This window comes from Poecile atricapillus, chromosome 3 (genome assembly GCF_030490865.1).
Source record: "Poecile atricapillus isolate bPoeAtr1 chromosome 3, bPoeAtr1.hap1, whole genome shotgun sequence".
NCBI lineage: Eukaryota > Metazoa > Chordata > Aves > Passeriformes > Paridae > Poecile > Poecile atricapillus.
The window spans coordinates 1,636,575-1,652,445 of NC_081251.1; the positions used below are offsets into that span (position 1 = coordinate 1,636,575).

Here is a 15,871-nt window from a genome sequence, read left to right on the forward strand (position 1 = left end):
AATCCCACTTTGACCCCAAAAAATCCCAGTTTGATCCCCAAAAATTCCCCTGGAACCCCAAAAATCCCCATGGAACCCCAAAATCCTCCTGGAAACCCAAAAAAATCCTCCTGGAACCCCCAAAAATCCCACTTTGATACCAAAAAATCCACCTTGGACCCCAAAAATCCCCATGGAACCCCAAAATCCTCCTGGAAACCCAAGAAAATCCTCCTGGGACCCCAAAAAATTCCACTTTGATCCCAAAAAATCCTCTCGGAATCCCAAAAAATCCTCCTGGGACCCCAAAAAATCCCAGTTTGATCCCAAAAAATCCTCCTGGAACCCCCAAAATATCCTCCCAGAACCCCAAAAAATGCCCCTGGAACCCAAAAGAATCTTCCTGGAACCCCAAAAATCTCTCTGGAACCCCAAAAATTCCCCTGGAACCCCAAAAATCCATCAGTCACCCCAAAAAAATCCCACTTTGATCCCAAAAAATCCTCCTGGAACCCAAAAAATCCCATTTTGATCCCAAAATATCCCCCCTTGGACCCACTAAAACCCCCCTGGGACCCCAAAAAATCCCACTTTGATCCCAAAAAATCCTCTCGGAACCCCCAAAAAATCCTCCCGGCGCCCCAAAATCCCCCCCGGCGGCTCCAAATTCCTGGAAAATCCCGGGATTTGGGGAAAATCGGGAATGGGGCGGAGGCCGGGGCCCCGCGGAGGGGGCGTGGCTTCCAGGAGGGGGCGTGGCCTCGGCGATGGGGGCGTGGTCTCTACGATGGGGGCGTGGCCACAGCGAGTGGGCGTGGCTTCAATAACGTGGATTGGCTCATTAAGGGGCGTGGCTTAGCCGAGGGGGCGTGGCCTGAGCTCTGCCAAAGTCCGAGGTCGCGGGTTCGAGTCCCGGCTCCGACCATGGCGGCCCCGGCGCGGCGGGCGGTGCTGTTCGACCTTGGCGGCGTTTTGCTCACGCCGGGCCTTCAGCACTTCCTGAGCTCCTGCGAGAGCGAATGGGCCTTGCCCAGGTAGGGCACGGCTCGCTCCGGTTCGCTCCGGTTCGGTTCCGGTTCGGTTCCGCTCCGGTCCGAACCTCCCGGACTCCGCGCGGCCGAACGCGCCCGCCCGCGAGTTAAAGCGCGCCCCGCTCTGCCCGAGAACCGCAAAAACAACGCGGCCATTTTGTGTTTGACGGCGCCGCCCGCACCGGAGTTTGCGGCTGGAAATTTTGGGGTTTTTAAGGCGGGAAAAGAAAAAATTTGGGAATAAAAAATTTGGGAAAAGAAAAAATTTGGGATGAAAAATTAGGGATTTTGAGGCGGAGGAGGGGTGGGAGAATCCCTGTGGATGCGGGACAGCGCTGGAAGCAATTCCCCAGCTGGGATTTTCTTGGGAATGCTGGGGGAGTTGAATTAATAATTAAAAATTAATTAAAAATTAATAGGATTAATTAATAATTAAGCCCATCCCAGCGCGGGAATGCTGGCGGAGAACCGGAAAAACCGGGATTTGGAGATCCCAAAAGTTGCCGAGCGGGTTGGAAAAGCCGCGGGGAGGAGGGGGAGGGAGAAAAAAAATGGGAAAAATGGGAAAAATCGATCCCGGAAAAAAATGGGATCGTAAATTCCCGGGAAAAAAAAATTGGGATCGTAAATTCCCGGGAAAAAAAAATGGGATCGTAAATTCCCGGGAAAAAAAATGGGATAATGAGTTCCTAAAAAAAAAATGGGATAATAAATTAATCCAGGAAATGGGATAATGGATTTCCCAAAAAATAAATGGGATAATAAATTCCCAAAAAAAAAATTGGGATAATAAATCCCAAAATATTGGGATAATAAATCCTGAAATATTGGGATAATAAATTCCCAAAAAAATGGGATAATAAATTGTAAAAAAATGGGATAATAAATTGTAAAAAATGGGATAATGGCTTCCCAAAAAAATTGGGATAATAAATCCCGGAAAAATAAATGGGATAAAAAATTCCCAATAAAATTGGATTATAAATTCCCCCCAAAAATTGGGATCATTAAATCCCAAAAAAATGGGATAATTAATCATAAAAAATGGGATAATTAATTGCAAAAAATGGGATAATAATTCCCAATAAAATTAGATAATAAATCCCAAAAAATGGGATAATTAATTCCCAATAAATGGGATAATTAATTCCCAATAAATGGGATAATTAATTGCAAAAATGGGATAATAAATCCCAAGAAATGGGATAATAAATCCCAATAAATGGGATAATTAATCATAAAAAATGGGATAATTAATCATAAAAAATGGGATAATAAGTCCCTAAAAATGGGATAATTAATTCCCATAAATGAGATAATAAATCCCAAAAAACCGGGATTATAAATCCCAAAAAATGGGATAATAATTCCCAATAAAATGGGAAAATAAATCCCAATAAATGGGATAATTAATTAAAAAAAAAATGGGATCATAAATCCCAAAAAATGGGATAAAAAATCCCTAAAAAATGGGATCATAAATCATAAAAAATGGGATAATTAATTTAAAAAAATGGGATAATAATTCCCAATAAAATGGGATTATAAATCCCAAAAAACTGGGATAATTAATTCCAAAAAAATGGGACAGTTAATCCCAAAAAATGGGATAATTAATCACAAAAAATGGGATAATTAATTGCAAAAATTGGGATAATAGTTCCTAATAAATGGGTTAATAAATCCCCCAAAAAATGGGATAATTAATTCCAATAAATGGGATAATTAATCCCCAAAAAATGGGAAAATGAATTTAAAAAAATGGGAAAATTAATTCCAAAAAATGGGATAAAAATTCCCAATAAATGGGATAATAAATTCCTGAAAAAATGGGATAATAAATAAAAAACCCCAGGATAATTAATTCCAATAAATGGGATAATTAATCCCAATAAATGGGATAATTAATTCCAAAAATGGGATAATAAATCCCAATAAATGGGATAATAAATCCCAAAAAAATGGGATGATAAATCCCAATAAAAAGGATAATAAATCCAAATAAATGGGATCATAAATCCCTAAAACATGAGATAATTAATCCCAATAAATGGGATAATAATTCCCAATAAATGGGATAATAAATCCCCCCAGAAATGGGAAATAAATCCCTAATAAATGGGATAATTAATTCCAATAATAGGGGTAATAAATCCCCAATAAAATGGGACAATTAATTCCCAATAAATGGAATAAATCCCCCAATAAATGGGATAATAAATTCCAAAAAAATTGGGATAATAATTCCCAATAAATGGGAAAATAAATCCCAAAAAATGGGATCATTAATTCCAAAAAAAATGGGTTAATTAATTACAAAAATGTTATAATAATTCCCAATAAATGGGATAATTAATTCCAATAAATGGGATAATTAATTCCAAAAATTGGGATAATAGTTCCTAATAAATGGGATAATAAATCCCCCCAAAAATGGGATAATTAATTCCAATAAATGGGATAATTAATCCCCAAAAAATGGGAAAATAAATTTTGAAAAATGGGATAATTAATTCCGAAAAATGGGATAAAAATTCCCAATAAATGGGATAATAAATTCCTGAAAAAATGGGATAATAAATAAAAAAACCCAGGATAATTAATTCCAATAAATGGGATAATTAATTACAAAATATGGGATAATTAATTCCCAATAAATGGGATAATAATTCCCAATAAATGGGATAATAAATCCCAAAAAAATGGGATGATAAATCCCAATAAAAAGGATAATAAATCCAAATAAATGGGATCATAAATCCCTAAAAAATGAGATAATTAATCCCAATAAATGGGATAATAATTCCCAATAAATGGGATAATAAATCCCCCCAGAAATGGGAAATAAATCCCTAATAAATGGGATAATTAATTCCAATAATAGGGGTAATAAATCCCCAATAAAATGGGACAATTAATTCCCAATAAATGGAATAAATCCCCCAATAAATGGGATAATAAATTCCAAAAAAATTGGGATAATAATTCCCAATAAATGGGAAAACAAATCCCAAAAAATGGGATCATTAATTCCAAAAAAAATGGGTTAATTAATTCCAAAAATGGGATAATAATTCCCAATAAATGGGATAATTAATTCCAAAAAATGGGATAATTAATTCCAAAAAATGGGATAATTAATTCCAAAAAATTGGGATAATAAATCCCAAAAAAATGAGATAATTAATTCCTATAAATGGGATAATTAATTACAAAATATGGGATAATAAATTCCCAATAAATGGGATAATTAATTCCAAAAAATTGGGATAATAAATCCCAAAAATTTGGATCATAAATCCTGGAGCAAACGGGGTCTCCCGGTCGATTTTTTTGGGAATTTCTCATTCCTGGGATTTGTTGGGATTGATCCCGGGAGTCGCGATTCCCAAAATTCCTCAGGCAGAGCCCAGGATTTCTGCCTCAGTTTCCCTGGAATTGGGAATTTGGGATCTGGGATTTTGGGATTTGGGGTTTGGGATTGGGGATTGGGATTGGGAATTTGGGATCTGGGATTTGAGGTTTGGGCTCTGGATTTGGGATTTGGGATCTGAAATTTGGGATTCGGGATTTGGGAATTGCGGATGGGGATTTGGGATTTCGAATCTGGGATTTGGGGTTTGGGAATTGGGATCTGGGATTGGGAATTTGGGATTTGCGATTTGGGATTGGGATCTGGGATTTGGGATTGGGATTGGGATTTGGGATTTGGGGTTTGGGAATTGGGGTTTGGGATTTGGGATCTGGGATTGGGAATTCAGGATTTGGGATTTGGGATCTGGGATCGGGAATTGGGATTGGGTTTGGGATTTGGGATTGGGATTAGGTTTGGGTTTGGGATTTGGGATCTGGGATTTGGGATCAGGATCTGGGATTTGGGATCTGGGATCCGGAATTCAGGATTTGGTATTTGGGATTGGGATCTGGGATCAGGGATTTGGGATCTGGGATCTAGGATTGGAATCAGGGATCTGGGATCTGGGCTTTGGGATTTGGGATTTGGGTTTGGGATCTGGGATCTGGAATTCAGGATTTGATATTTGGGATCTGGGATCAGGGATTTGGGATCTGGGATTTGGGATTTGGGATTTGGGATCTGGGATTTGGGATTTGGGATCTGGGATTTGGGATTTGGGATCTGTGCTCTGGGGTTTGGGATCTGAGATCTGGGATGGGGCTCTGGGATCTGGGATTTGGGATCTGGGATCCGGAATTCAGGATCTGGGATCTGGGATTGGGTTTGGGATTTGGGGTTTGGGATCTGGGGTTTGGGATTTGGGATCTGGGATCTGGGATTTGGGATCAGGGATTTGGGATCAGGGTTTTGGGATCAGGGTTTTGGGATCTGGGATCAGGGATCAGGGATTCCCATCGTGGCTGTTCCCGGCAGGAATTTCCTGCGGGACGCGCTGTTCTCCGGCGGATCCCAGAGCCCGTATTCCCGAGCCTCGCGCGGACACATCACCCTCAGCCAGGTGGGAATTCCGGGAATTCTGGGAATTCTGGGAATTCTGGGAACGGCCCCAATGATCCCTGGAAAAACCCCGGAATTCCCACGGGAGCAGCGGGAAGGACAAATTCCCCTTCTGGGATTTTGGGAGCAATTCCCGGGAAAAGGCGCTCAGGCCTCAGGAGTCGCCGTTCCCGGAGGATTCCGGAACTTTTCCAGCCGGGAATTTCCCGGATTCCGGGATTTTTCCAACCAGGAATTTCCTGGATTCCGGGATTTTTCCAGCTGGGATTTTTCCCAGATTCTGAGTTTTTTTCCAACCAGGAATTTCCTGGATTCCTGGGATTTTCCAGCCGGGAATTTCCTGGATTCCAGGATTTTTCCAATCAGGAATTTCCTGGATTCCTGGGATTTTCCCAGCTGGGATTTATCCCAGATTCCAGGACTTTTCCAATGGGAATTTTTCCCGGATTTCGTGGCTTTTCAAGCCAGGATTTTTCCTGGATTCTGGGGTTTTTCCAGCTGGAATAACTCCCAGATTCCCTGACTTTTCCCATGGGAATTTCCCAGATTCCAGAACTTTTCCCATGGGAATTTCCCAATTTCTTGGATTTTTCCCACTGGGGAATTTCCCAGATCCCAGAACTTTTCCAATGGAAATTTCCCCAAATTCCAGAACTTTCCCACCAGGAATTTCCCAGATTCCAAAACTTTCCCAGTGGAAATTTCCCCAAATTCCAGAACTTTTCCAGTGGAAATTTCCCCAATTCCAGAACTTTTTCCACTGTGAATTTCCCAATTTCTTGGGGTTTTCCCACTGGGAATTTCCCCAAATTCCAGAACTTTTCCAATGGAAATTTCCCAATTTCTTGGGTTTTTCCCACTGGGGAATTTCCCAGATCCCAGAAATTTTCCCATGGAATTTTCCCCAGTTCCAGAACTTTTCCCATGGGGAATTTCCCGAATTCCCCACCTTTCCCACCTGGGAATTTCCCCAAATTCCAGAACTTTTCCAATGGGGAATTTTCCATCTCTGTGGGTTTTTCCCACCAGGAATTTCCCCAATTCCAGAACTTTTCCCATGGAAATTTCCCAATTTCTTGGATTTTTCCCACTGGGGAATTTCCTGGATCCCAGAACTTTTCCCACCGGGAATTCCCCCCTTTCCTGGGTTTTTCCCACCTGGGGAATTCCCTCATTCCCAACTTTTCCCAGCCGGGAATTCTCCTCTCTCCTTGTTTTTTCCAGCTGCTCTCGGAGCTGGATTCCGGCTGCCGCCGTCGCGCCCTTTCCTTGGGAATCGCCATTCCCGAGGGATTTTCCGCCTCCCGGCCCTTCCAGGAGCTCCGGGAGCGGGCGCGGATCCAGGGCCGGATGCTGCGGGCGGCCGGGATCCTGCGCAGGAACGGTGGGAATGCGCCCCTGGAAAAATCCGGGATTTGGGGGGTTTGATTTGGGATGGAAACGGTGAAATCCGGGAAAAAATCCGGGAATTCTGGGATAAAATTTGGGGATTTGGGGATTTTGGGGATCAGGATCCCAGAATTCCTGAAAAAATCCAGGAATTTGAGGATGAAAGTTTGGGATTTGAGGGGTTTTTGGGATCAGATTTCCAGAATTCCTAGGAAAATCTGGGAATTTTAGGGAATTTTGGGATAAAAGTTTGGGATTTGGGGATTTTTGGGGGTCAAAATGATGAAATCCAGGGGGAAAATCTGGAAATTTTAGGGGGTTGGGGATCAGGATTCCAGAATTCCTGAAAAAATCAGGGAATTTTGGGATAAAAGTTTGGGATTTGGGGGATTTTATTTTGGGGTCAAAATGATGAAATCCAGGAAAAAAAATCTGGGAATTTTGGGGGTTTTGGGGATCAGGACTCCAGAATTCCTGAAAAAATCAGGGAATTTTGGGATAAAAGTTTGGGATTTGGGGGGTTTTATTTGGGATGGAAACGATGAAATCCGGGAAAAAATCCGGGAATTTTGGGATAAAAGTTTGGGATTTGTGGATTTTTGGGATCAGGATTCCAGAATTCCTGGGAAAATCGGGGAATTTTAGGGAATTTTGGGATTAAACTTTGGGATTTGGGTTTTTTTGGGGGGTCAAAATGGCCAAATCCAGGAAAAAATCTGGGAATTTTGGGATTTTGGGATCAGAATTCCAGAATTCCTGGGAAAATCAGGGAATTTGGGGTGGGGTTTGGGGATAAAAGTTTGGGATTTGGGGGTTTTGGGGATCCCAAAGGTCCCGGTTGGTCCCAGCAGGAGATCCCACGGGGTCATTCCCACGCCCCAATCCCACCATTCCCGGGGCAGAGAACATTCCCGGGATGGGGGAGGATCTCAGGAACCCCGGGAATTCCTGAGAGAGATCTGGGATGGAGAATTCCCGAGATCTGGGATCGAGCATTCCCGAAATCCGGGATGGGGAATTCCCGAAAGAAATCCGGGATGGAGAATTCTTGAGATCTGGGATTGAGCATTCCCGAAATCTGGGATGGAGAATTCCTGAGATTTGGGATGGAGAATTCCCAAGAGAGATCCAGGATAGAGAATTCCCGAGATTTGGGATGGAGAATTCCCAAGATTTGGGATGGAGAATTCCCAAGGTCCAGGACAGAGAATTCCCAAGGTCCAGGACGGAGAATTCCCAAGGGAATTTTTGTTTTCCCCTCCCCCCAGGATTCCGGACGTGCATCCTCACCAATTCCTTCCTGGACGACTCCGGCTCCGGGAATTTCCCGCCGGCCGCGCTCCGGCGGCGCCTCCGGAGCCAATTCCAGCCGCTGCTGGAATCCTGCCGGATCGGGATGAGCAAACCGGATCCCGGGATTTACCGCCACGCCCTGGAGCAGCTGCAGGCACAGCCACAGGAGGTGCCGGAATTCCCATCCCCAAAAAAAATCCTGGGAATTTGGGGGGTTTGGGAGCTCAAATTCTTGGATTTTCCTGGGAATGGGAAGTCTTGGGAGACACCAAAATCCCAAAAAAATCCTGGGAATTTGGGGGTTTTTGGGAGCTCAAATCCTTGGATGAATCCTTGGATGTTCCTGGGAATGGGAAGTCTCAGGAAGTGCCAAAATCCCAAAAAAATCCTGGGAATTTGGGGGGTTTTGGGGAGCTCAAATCCTTGGATTTTCCTGGGAATGTGAAGTCTCAGGAAGTGCCACAATCCCAAAAAAATCCTGGGAATTTGGGGGGTTTTTGGGGTCTTGAATCCTTGGATTTTCCTGGGAATGGGAAGCTCCTGGAAATGCCAAAATCCCAAAAAAAATCCTGGGAATTTGGGGTTTTTTGGGAGCTCAAATTCTTGGATTTTTTAGGGAATGGGAAGTCTTGGGAGGTGCCACAATCCCAAAAAAAATCCTGGGAATTTGGGGGTTTTTTTTGGGATCCCAAATCCTTGGATGAATCCTTGGATGTTCCCAGGGATTTGAAGCCTCAGGAGATCCCAAAATCCCCAAAATCCACGGCCGGGAGGATTTTTCCCGCCATCGGATCCGAGCCGGGGCCATTCCCGGTTTTTATTCCAGGTGATTTTCCTGGATGAACTGGAGGAAAACCTGGAGCCGGCGCGGGAATTGGGAATGGCCACGATCCTGGTCCGGGACACGGAATCCGCTCTCCGGGATCTGCAGGAGCTCTCCGGGATCCAGGTGTGGGGAAATAAAACCCCGGAATTCCCAAGATTCCCGGGATTGTGGGAATTCCCACGGAATTCCCGGAGATCTTTCCGTGCTCCCCATTCCCGCAGCTCCTGGGCCCAGAGGAGCCGCTGCCGACCCCCTGCGCTCCGGGTGACGTCGCCCACGGATACGTCTCCATCCGGGTCCGGAAAAAGGCGGGAATGGGCGGGAATCCAGGCTGGGATCTGCTGGGAATGGGAATGGGCGGGAATCCAGGCTGGGATCGGCTGGGATCTGCTGGGAATGGGAATGGGAAAGATTCCAGGCCTGGATCTGCTGGGATCTGGGTGGGGTTCCAGGCTGGGATTCCAGGCTGGGAATGGGAATGGGAAAGATTCCAGTTTGGGATCTGGGAATGGCCGGGATTCCAGGCTGGGATCTGCTGGGATCTGATGGGATCTGCTGGGAATGGCCGGAATTCCAGGCTGGGATCTGGAAATGGGAGAGATTCCAGGCTGGGATCAGCTGGGATCTGGGAATGGGAGAGATTCTGGGCTAGGATCAGCTGGGATCTGTTGGGAATGACTGGGAATTACTGGGAATGGCTGGGATTCCAGGCTGGGATCTGGGTGGGATCTTCTGGGATCTGCTGGGAATGGCCGGAATTCCAAGCTGGGATCTGGAAATGGCAGAGATTCCAGGCTGGGATCTGCTGGGATCTGGGAATGGGAATGGGAATGGGAAAGATTCCAGGCTGGGATCTGGGAATGGGAGAGATTCCAGGCTGGGATCAGCTGGGATCTGTTGGGAATGACTGGGAATTACTGGGAATGGCTGGGATTCCAGGATGGGATCTGCTGGGATCTGCTGGGAATGACTGGGATTCCAGGCTGGGATCTGCTGGGAATGGCTGGAATTCCAGGCTGGGATCTGGGAATGGGAAAGATTCCAGTTTGGGATCTGGGAATGGCTGGGATTCCAGTTTGGGATCTGGGAATGGGAAATATTCCAGTGTGGGATCTGGGATTCCAGGCCAGGATCTGCTGGGTTCTGGGAATGGGAATGGGAAAGATTCCAGGCTGGGATCTGCTGGGAATGGGTGGGAATGGCTGGGAATGGCTGGAATTCCAGGCTGGGATCTGGGAATGGGAGATTCCAGTTTGGGATCTGGGAATGGGCGGAATTCCAAGCTGGGATCTACTGGGATCTGCTGGGAACAGCCAGGATTCCAGGCTGGGAATGGGAATGGGTGGAATTCCAGGCTGGGATCTGCCAGGATCTGGGTGGAATTCCAGGCTGGGATCTGCCAGGATCTGGGTGGGATTCCAGGCCGGGATTCCAGGCTGGGATCTGCCGGGATCCAGGAATGGATCACGGAGCTGCTTCAGCCTTTGGGAATTCTCCGGGCATTCCAGGAGCTCCGGAATTCCAGGCCAGAGAGGGCTCTGGGCTCCGGAATTGTGGCTGCCGGCCTGGGGGAATTCCCGTTTTCCTGGGATCCCTGAGGAAAGAATTCCCATTTTCCCAGGAATCCCTGAAGAATTCCCATTTTCCCAGGATCCCTGAGGAAGGAATTCCCAGAATCCCTGAGGAAGGAATTCCCATTTTCCCCGGAATCCCTGAGGAGTTTTCCCGGGATCCCTGAGGAATTCCCATTTTCCCAGGAATCCCTGAGGAATTTTTCCTGGGATCCCTGAGGAATTTTTCCCAGGAATCCCGGAGGAATTTTTCCTGGGATCCCTGAGGAAGGAATTCCCATTTTCCCGGGAATCCCTGAGGAATTTTCCCATGATCCCTGAAGAATTTCCATTTTCCTGGGATCCCTGAAGAATTCCCATTTTCCCAGAATCCCTGAAGAGTTTTCCCGGGAATCCCTGAGGAATTTTTCCCAGGAATCCCTAAGGAAGGAATTCCCATTTTCCCGGGATCCCTGAGGAAGGAATTCCCATTTTCCCAGGATCCCTGAGGAGTTTTCCTGGGATCCCTGAGGAATTTTCCCGTGATCCCTGAAGAATTTCCATTTTCCTGGGATCCCTGAGGAATTTTTCCTGGATCCCTGAGGAAGGAATTCCCATTTTTCCAGAATCCCTGAAGAATTCCCATTTTCCCGGGATCCCTGAAGAAGGAATTCCCATTTTCCCAGAAATCCCTGAAGAATTCCCATTTTCCCAGAATCCCTGAGGAATTTTTCATGGGATCCCTGAGGAATTTTCCTGTGATCCCTGAGGAATTCCCATTTTCCCAGAATCCCTGAGGAAGGAATTCCCTTTTCCCAGGAATCCCTGAAGAATTCCCGTTTTCCCAGAATCCCTGAGGAATTTCCCCGGGATCCCTGAGGAAGGAATTCCCATTTTCCTGGAATCCCTGAAGATCTCCCATTTTCCCAGAATCCCTGAGGAGTTTTCCTGGGATCCCTGAGGAATTCTTCCCAGGAATCCCTGAGGAAGGAATTCCCATTTTCCCAGGATCCCTAAGGAAGGAATTCCCATTTTCCCGGGATCCCTGAAGAAGGAATTCCCATTTTCCCTGGATCCCTGAAGAATTCCCATTTTCCCGGGATCCCTGAAGAATTCCCATTTTCCCAGGAATCCCTGAGGAATTTTTCCTGGGATCCCTGAGGAAGGAATTCCCGTTTTCCCGGGATCCCTGAGGAATTTTTCCAGGAATCCCTGAGGAATTTTCCTGGGATCCCTGAGGAATTTTTCCCAGGAATCCCTAAGGAAGGAATTCCCGTTTTCCCGGGATCCCTGAAGAATTCCCATTTTCCCAGGAATCCCTAAGGACGGAATTCCCATTTTCCCAGAATCCCTGAGGAAAGAATTCCCTTTTTCCTGGGATCCCTGAGGAATTTTTCCCAGGAATCCCTAAGGAAGGAATTCCCATTTTCCTGGGATCCCTGAGGAAGGAATTCCCATTTTCCCTGGATCCCTGAGGAAGGAATTCCCATTTTCCCTGGATCCCTAAGGACAGAATTCCCATTTTCCCAGGATCCCTGAGGAAGGAATTCCCATTTTCCCGGGATCCCTAAGGACGGAATTCCCATTTTTTTTTCCAGCCGGGAGTTCGTCTGCACTTTGCGGAGCTGGGCCAGGGCCCCGTGATCTGCCTGTGCCACGGATTCCCGGAATCCTGGCTCTCCTGGCGCTTCCAGGTGACCCAAAAATCCCGGGAATTCACCCCCGGCCTTGGGGGGGAGGAGGGAAAGGATCAATCCCAGCCGGAATTCCCGAGGGAATTCCCGAGGATCCGTGGGAATTCCGCTCTTTTCCCGCCGCAGATCCCGGCCTTGGCCGACGCCGGATTCCGGGTGATCGCCCTGGAAATGAAGGGATACGGAGAATCCACGGCTCCGCCGGGTGAGCACGGAATTCCCGGGAATTTTTTTGGGATTGGGATGTGGGGGGGACGGGAGGGGATGGAGATGGGAAAATTGGGAATGTTGGTGGGGAATTCCTGGAATTTTTAGGGGTTTTTTGGTGGGGATGGGGAGGGAAAAGGAGGAAAAATGGGGAAAAGGAGAAAGATTGGGAAAAGGGAAGGGAAAAATTGGGAAAAGGAGGAAAAATTGGGAAAAGGAGGAAAAATCAGGAAAAAGGAAGGGAGAAATTGGGAAAAGGAGGAAAATTGGGAAAAGGAGGAAAAATCGGGAAAAAGAGAAAAAATTGGGAAAAGGGAAGGGAAAGATTTGGAAAAGGAGGAAAAACGGGAAAAGGAGAAAAAATTGGGAAAAGGGAAGGGAAAGATTGGGAAAAGGAGGAAAAATTGGGAAAAGGGAAGGGAAAAATCGGGAAAAGGAGGGAAAATGGGGAAAAGGAAGGAAAATTGGGAAAAGGGAGGGAAAAATCGGGAAAAGGAGGAGAATTTTGGGAAAAGGGAAGGGAAAATCGGGAAAAGGGAAGGGAAAAATTGGGAAAAATCGGGAAAAAATTGGGAAAAGGGAAGGGAAAATTGGGAAAAGGAGGAAAAATCAGGAAAAGGAGGAAAAATTGGGAAAAGGAGGAAAAATCGGGAAAAGGAGGAAAAATTGGGAAAAGAGAGAGGAAAAATTGGGAAAAGGAGGAAAAATTGGGAAAAGGGAAGGGAAAAATCGGGAAAAGGGAAGGAAAGATTGGGAAAAGGAGGAAAATTGGGAAAAGGGAAGGGAAAAATCAGGAAAAGGAGGAAAAATCAGGAAAAGGAGGAAAAATTGGGAAAACGGAGAGGAAAAATTGGGAAAAGGAAGAAAAATCAGGAAAAGGGGAAAGATTGGGAAAAGGAGGGGGGAAATTTGGGAAAAGGAGGAAAATCGGGAAAAGGGAAGTGAAATTTGGGAAAAGGGAAAGGAAAAATTGGGAAAAGGAGGAAAAATCGGGAAAAGGAGGAAAATCAGGACAAGGGAAGGGAAAAATCGGGAAAAGGGAAGGGAAATTTGGGAAAAGGAGGAAAAATCAGGAAAGGGAGGAAAAATTGGGAAAAGGAGGAAAAATAAGGAAAAGGGAAGGGAATAATTGGGAAAAGAGAGAGGAAAAATTGGGAAAAGGGACAGGAAAAATCGGGAAAAGGAGGAAAAATCAGGAAAAGGGAAGGGAGAAATTGGGAAAAGGAGGAAAAAATCGGGAAAAGGGAAGGGAAAATTGGGAAAAGGAGGAAAAATCGGGAAAAGGGGGAAAAATGGGGACAATGGAGGAAAAATCGGGAAAAGGAGGAAAAGTTGGGAAAAGGGAAGGGAAAGATCGGGAAAAGGGAAGGGAAAAATCAGGAAAGGGAGGAAAAATTGGGAAAAGGAGGAAAAATCAGGAAAAGGGAAGGGAAAAATTGGGAAAAGGGGGAAAATTGGGAAAAGGGAAGGGAAAATTGGGAAAAGGAGGAAAAATTGGGAAAAGGAGGGAAAATCAGGAAAAGGGAAGGGAAAAATTGGGAAAAGGGGGAAAATTGGGAAAAGGGAAGGGAAAATTGGGAAAAGGAGGAAAAATTGGGAAAAGGAGGAAAAAATTGGGAAAAGGGAAGGGAAAATTGGGAAAAGGAGGAAAAATCGGGAAAAGGAGGAAAAATCGGGAAAAGGGAAGGAAAAATCGGGAAAAGGGGGAAAAATTGGGACAATGGAGGAAAAATCGGGAAAAGGAGAAAAAATCGGGAAAAGGGAAGGGAAAGGTCGGAAAAAGGGAAGGGAAATTTGGGAAAAGGGAAGGGAAAAATCAGGAAAAGGAGGAAAAATTGGGAAAAGGAGGAAAAAATTGGGAAAAGGGAAGGGAAAATTGGGAAAAGGAGGAAAAAATTGGGAAAAGGGAAGGGAAAATTGGGAAAAGGAGGAAAAATCGGGAAAAGGGACAGGAAAAATTGGGAAAAGGGACAGGAAAAATCGGGAAAAGGAGGGAAAATGGGGAAAAGGAGGGAAAATTGCGAAAAGGGAAGGAAAAAATGGGGACAATGGAGGAAAAATCGGGAAAAGGAGGAGAATTTTGGGAAAAGGGAAGGGAAAGTTGGGAAAAGGGAAGGAAAGATTGGGAAAAATCAGGAAAAAATTGGGAAAAGGGAAGGGAAAATTGGGAAAAGGAGGAAAAATCAGGAAAAGGAGGAAAAATTGGGACAATGGAGGAAAAATTGGGAAAAGGAGGAAAAATTGGGAAAAGGGAAAGGAAAATCTGGAAAAGGAGGAAAAATCGGGAAGGGGGGAAATTTGGGAAAAGGGAAAGGAAAAATCGGGAAAAGGGAAGGGAAAGATTGGGAAAAGGAGGGAAATGGGGGAAAAGGAAAATCAGGAAAAGGAGGAAAAATCAGGAGAAGGAGGAAAATCGGGAAAAGGAGAAAAAATTGGGAAAAGGGAAGGGAAAGATTTGGAAAAGGAGGAAAAATTGGGAAAAGGGACAGGAAAAATCGGGAAAAGGAGGAAAAATTGGGAAAAGGAGGAAAAATTGGGAAAAGGGAAGGGAAATATTGGGAAAAGGAGGAAAAAATTGGGAAAAGGAGGGAAAATGGGAAAAGGAGGAAAAATCTGGAAAAGGAGGAGAATTTTGGGAAAAGGGAAGGGAAAATTGGGAAAAGGGAAGGAAAGATTGGGAAAGAAGGGAAAATTGGGAAAAGGGAAGGGAAAAATCGGGAAAAGGAGGAAAAATTGGGAAAGAAGGGAAAATTGGGAAAAGGGAAGGAAAGATTGGGAAAAGGAGGAAAAATCGGGAAAAGGGAAGGGAAAAATTGGGACAATGGAGGAAAAATCAGGAAAAGGAGGAAAAATTGGGAAAAAGGAAAGGAAAAATCAGGAAAAGGAGGAAAAATCAGGAAAAGGGAAGGGAAAAAGCGGGAAAAGGGAAGGGAAATTTGGGAAAAGAGGAGGGAAAAAATCCCAGAAAAAATGGGGAAAAAAATGAGGGAAAAATTCAGGAAAATTCGGGAAAATTTGGGAAAAATTCCTGAAAAAAGAGGGAGAATCCGAGGGGAAAGGGAGGGGGAAAAAAGGGGGGAAAAGGAGGAAAAAAACAGAAAAATTGGGAAAAATGGGGAAAAGGAGAAGGAAAAAAACAGGAAAAATTGGGAAAGGGAGGAAAAAAAAACAGAAAAAATGGGGAAAAAATGAGGGAAAAATTCGTGAAAAATTCCTGAAAAAAGAGGGAGAATCAGAGGGGAAAAGGAGGGGGGAAAAGGGGGGAAAAAGGAGGAAAAAATTGGGAGAAATTGGGAAAAAAAGGGAAGAAAAATGAGGGAAAAAAGAGGAAAATGCAGGAAAAATCGGGAAAAAGAGAGGGAAAAAACCCGGGGAAAAATGAGGGGAAAATTCGGGAAAATTTGGGAAAAATTCCTGAAAAAAGAGGG

General features: G+C 45.0%; 1 protein-coding gene across 2 annotated transcripts in view; it reads left to right on the plus strand.

Moving 5' to 3' along the window:
• Positions 1 to 848: 848 nt before the first annotated feature.
• Positions 849 to 15,871, plus strand: part of EPHX2 (epoxide hydrolase 2) — a 28,295-nt gene continuing 13,272 nt past the window's right edge. For both annotated transcript variants that reach the window (XM_058834081.1, XM_058834080.1), the window contains exons 1-8: positions 849 to 1,013; positions 5,401 to 5,485; positions 6,709 to 6,868; positions 8,142 to 8,335; positions 8,993 to 9,115; positions 9,214 to 9,288; positions 12,141 to 12,236; positions 12,363 to 12,441. In XM_058834081.1, the coding sequence (XP_058690064.1) occupies positions 904 to 1,013; positions 5,401 to 5,485; positions 6,709 to 6,868; positions 8,142 to 8,335; positions 8,993 to 9,115; positions 9,214 to 9,288; positions 12,141 to 12,236; positions 12,363 to 12,441 (922 nt within the window). In that variant the 5' untranslated portion in view covers positions 849 to 903. The remainder of the gene's footprint in view (positions 1,014 to 5,400; positions 5,486 to 6,708; positions 6,869 to 8,141; positions 8,336 to 8,992; positions 9,116 to 9,213; positions 9,289 to 12,140; positions 12,237 to 12,362; positions 12,442 to 15,871) is intronic.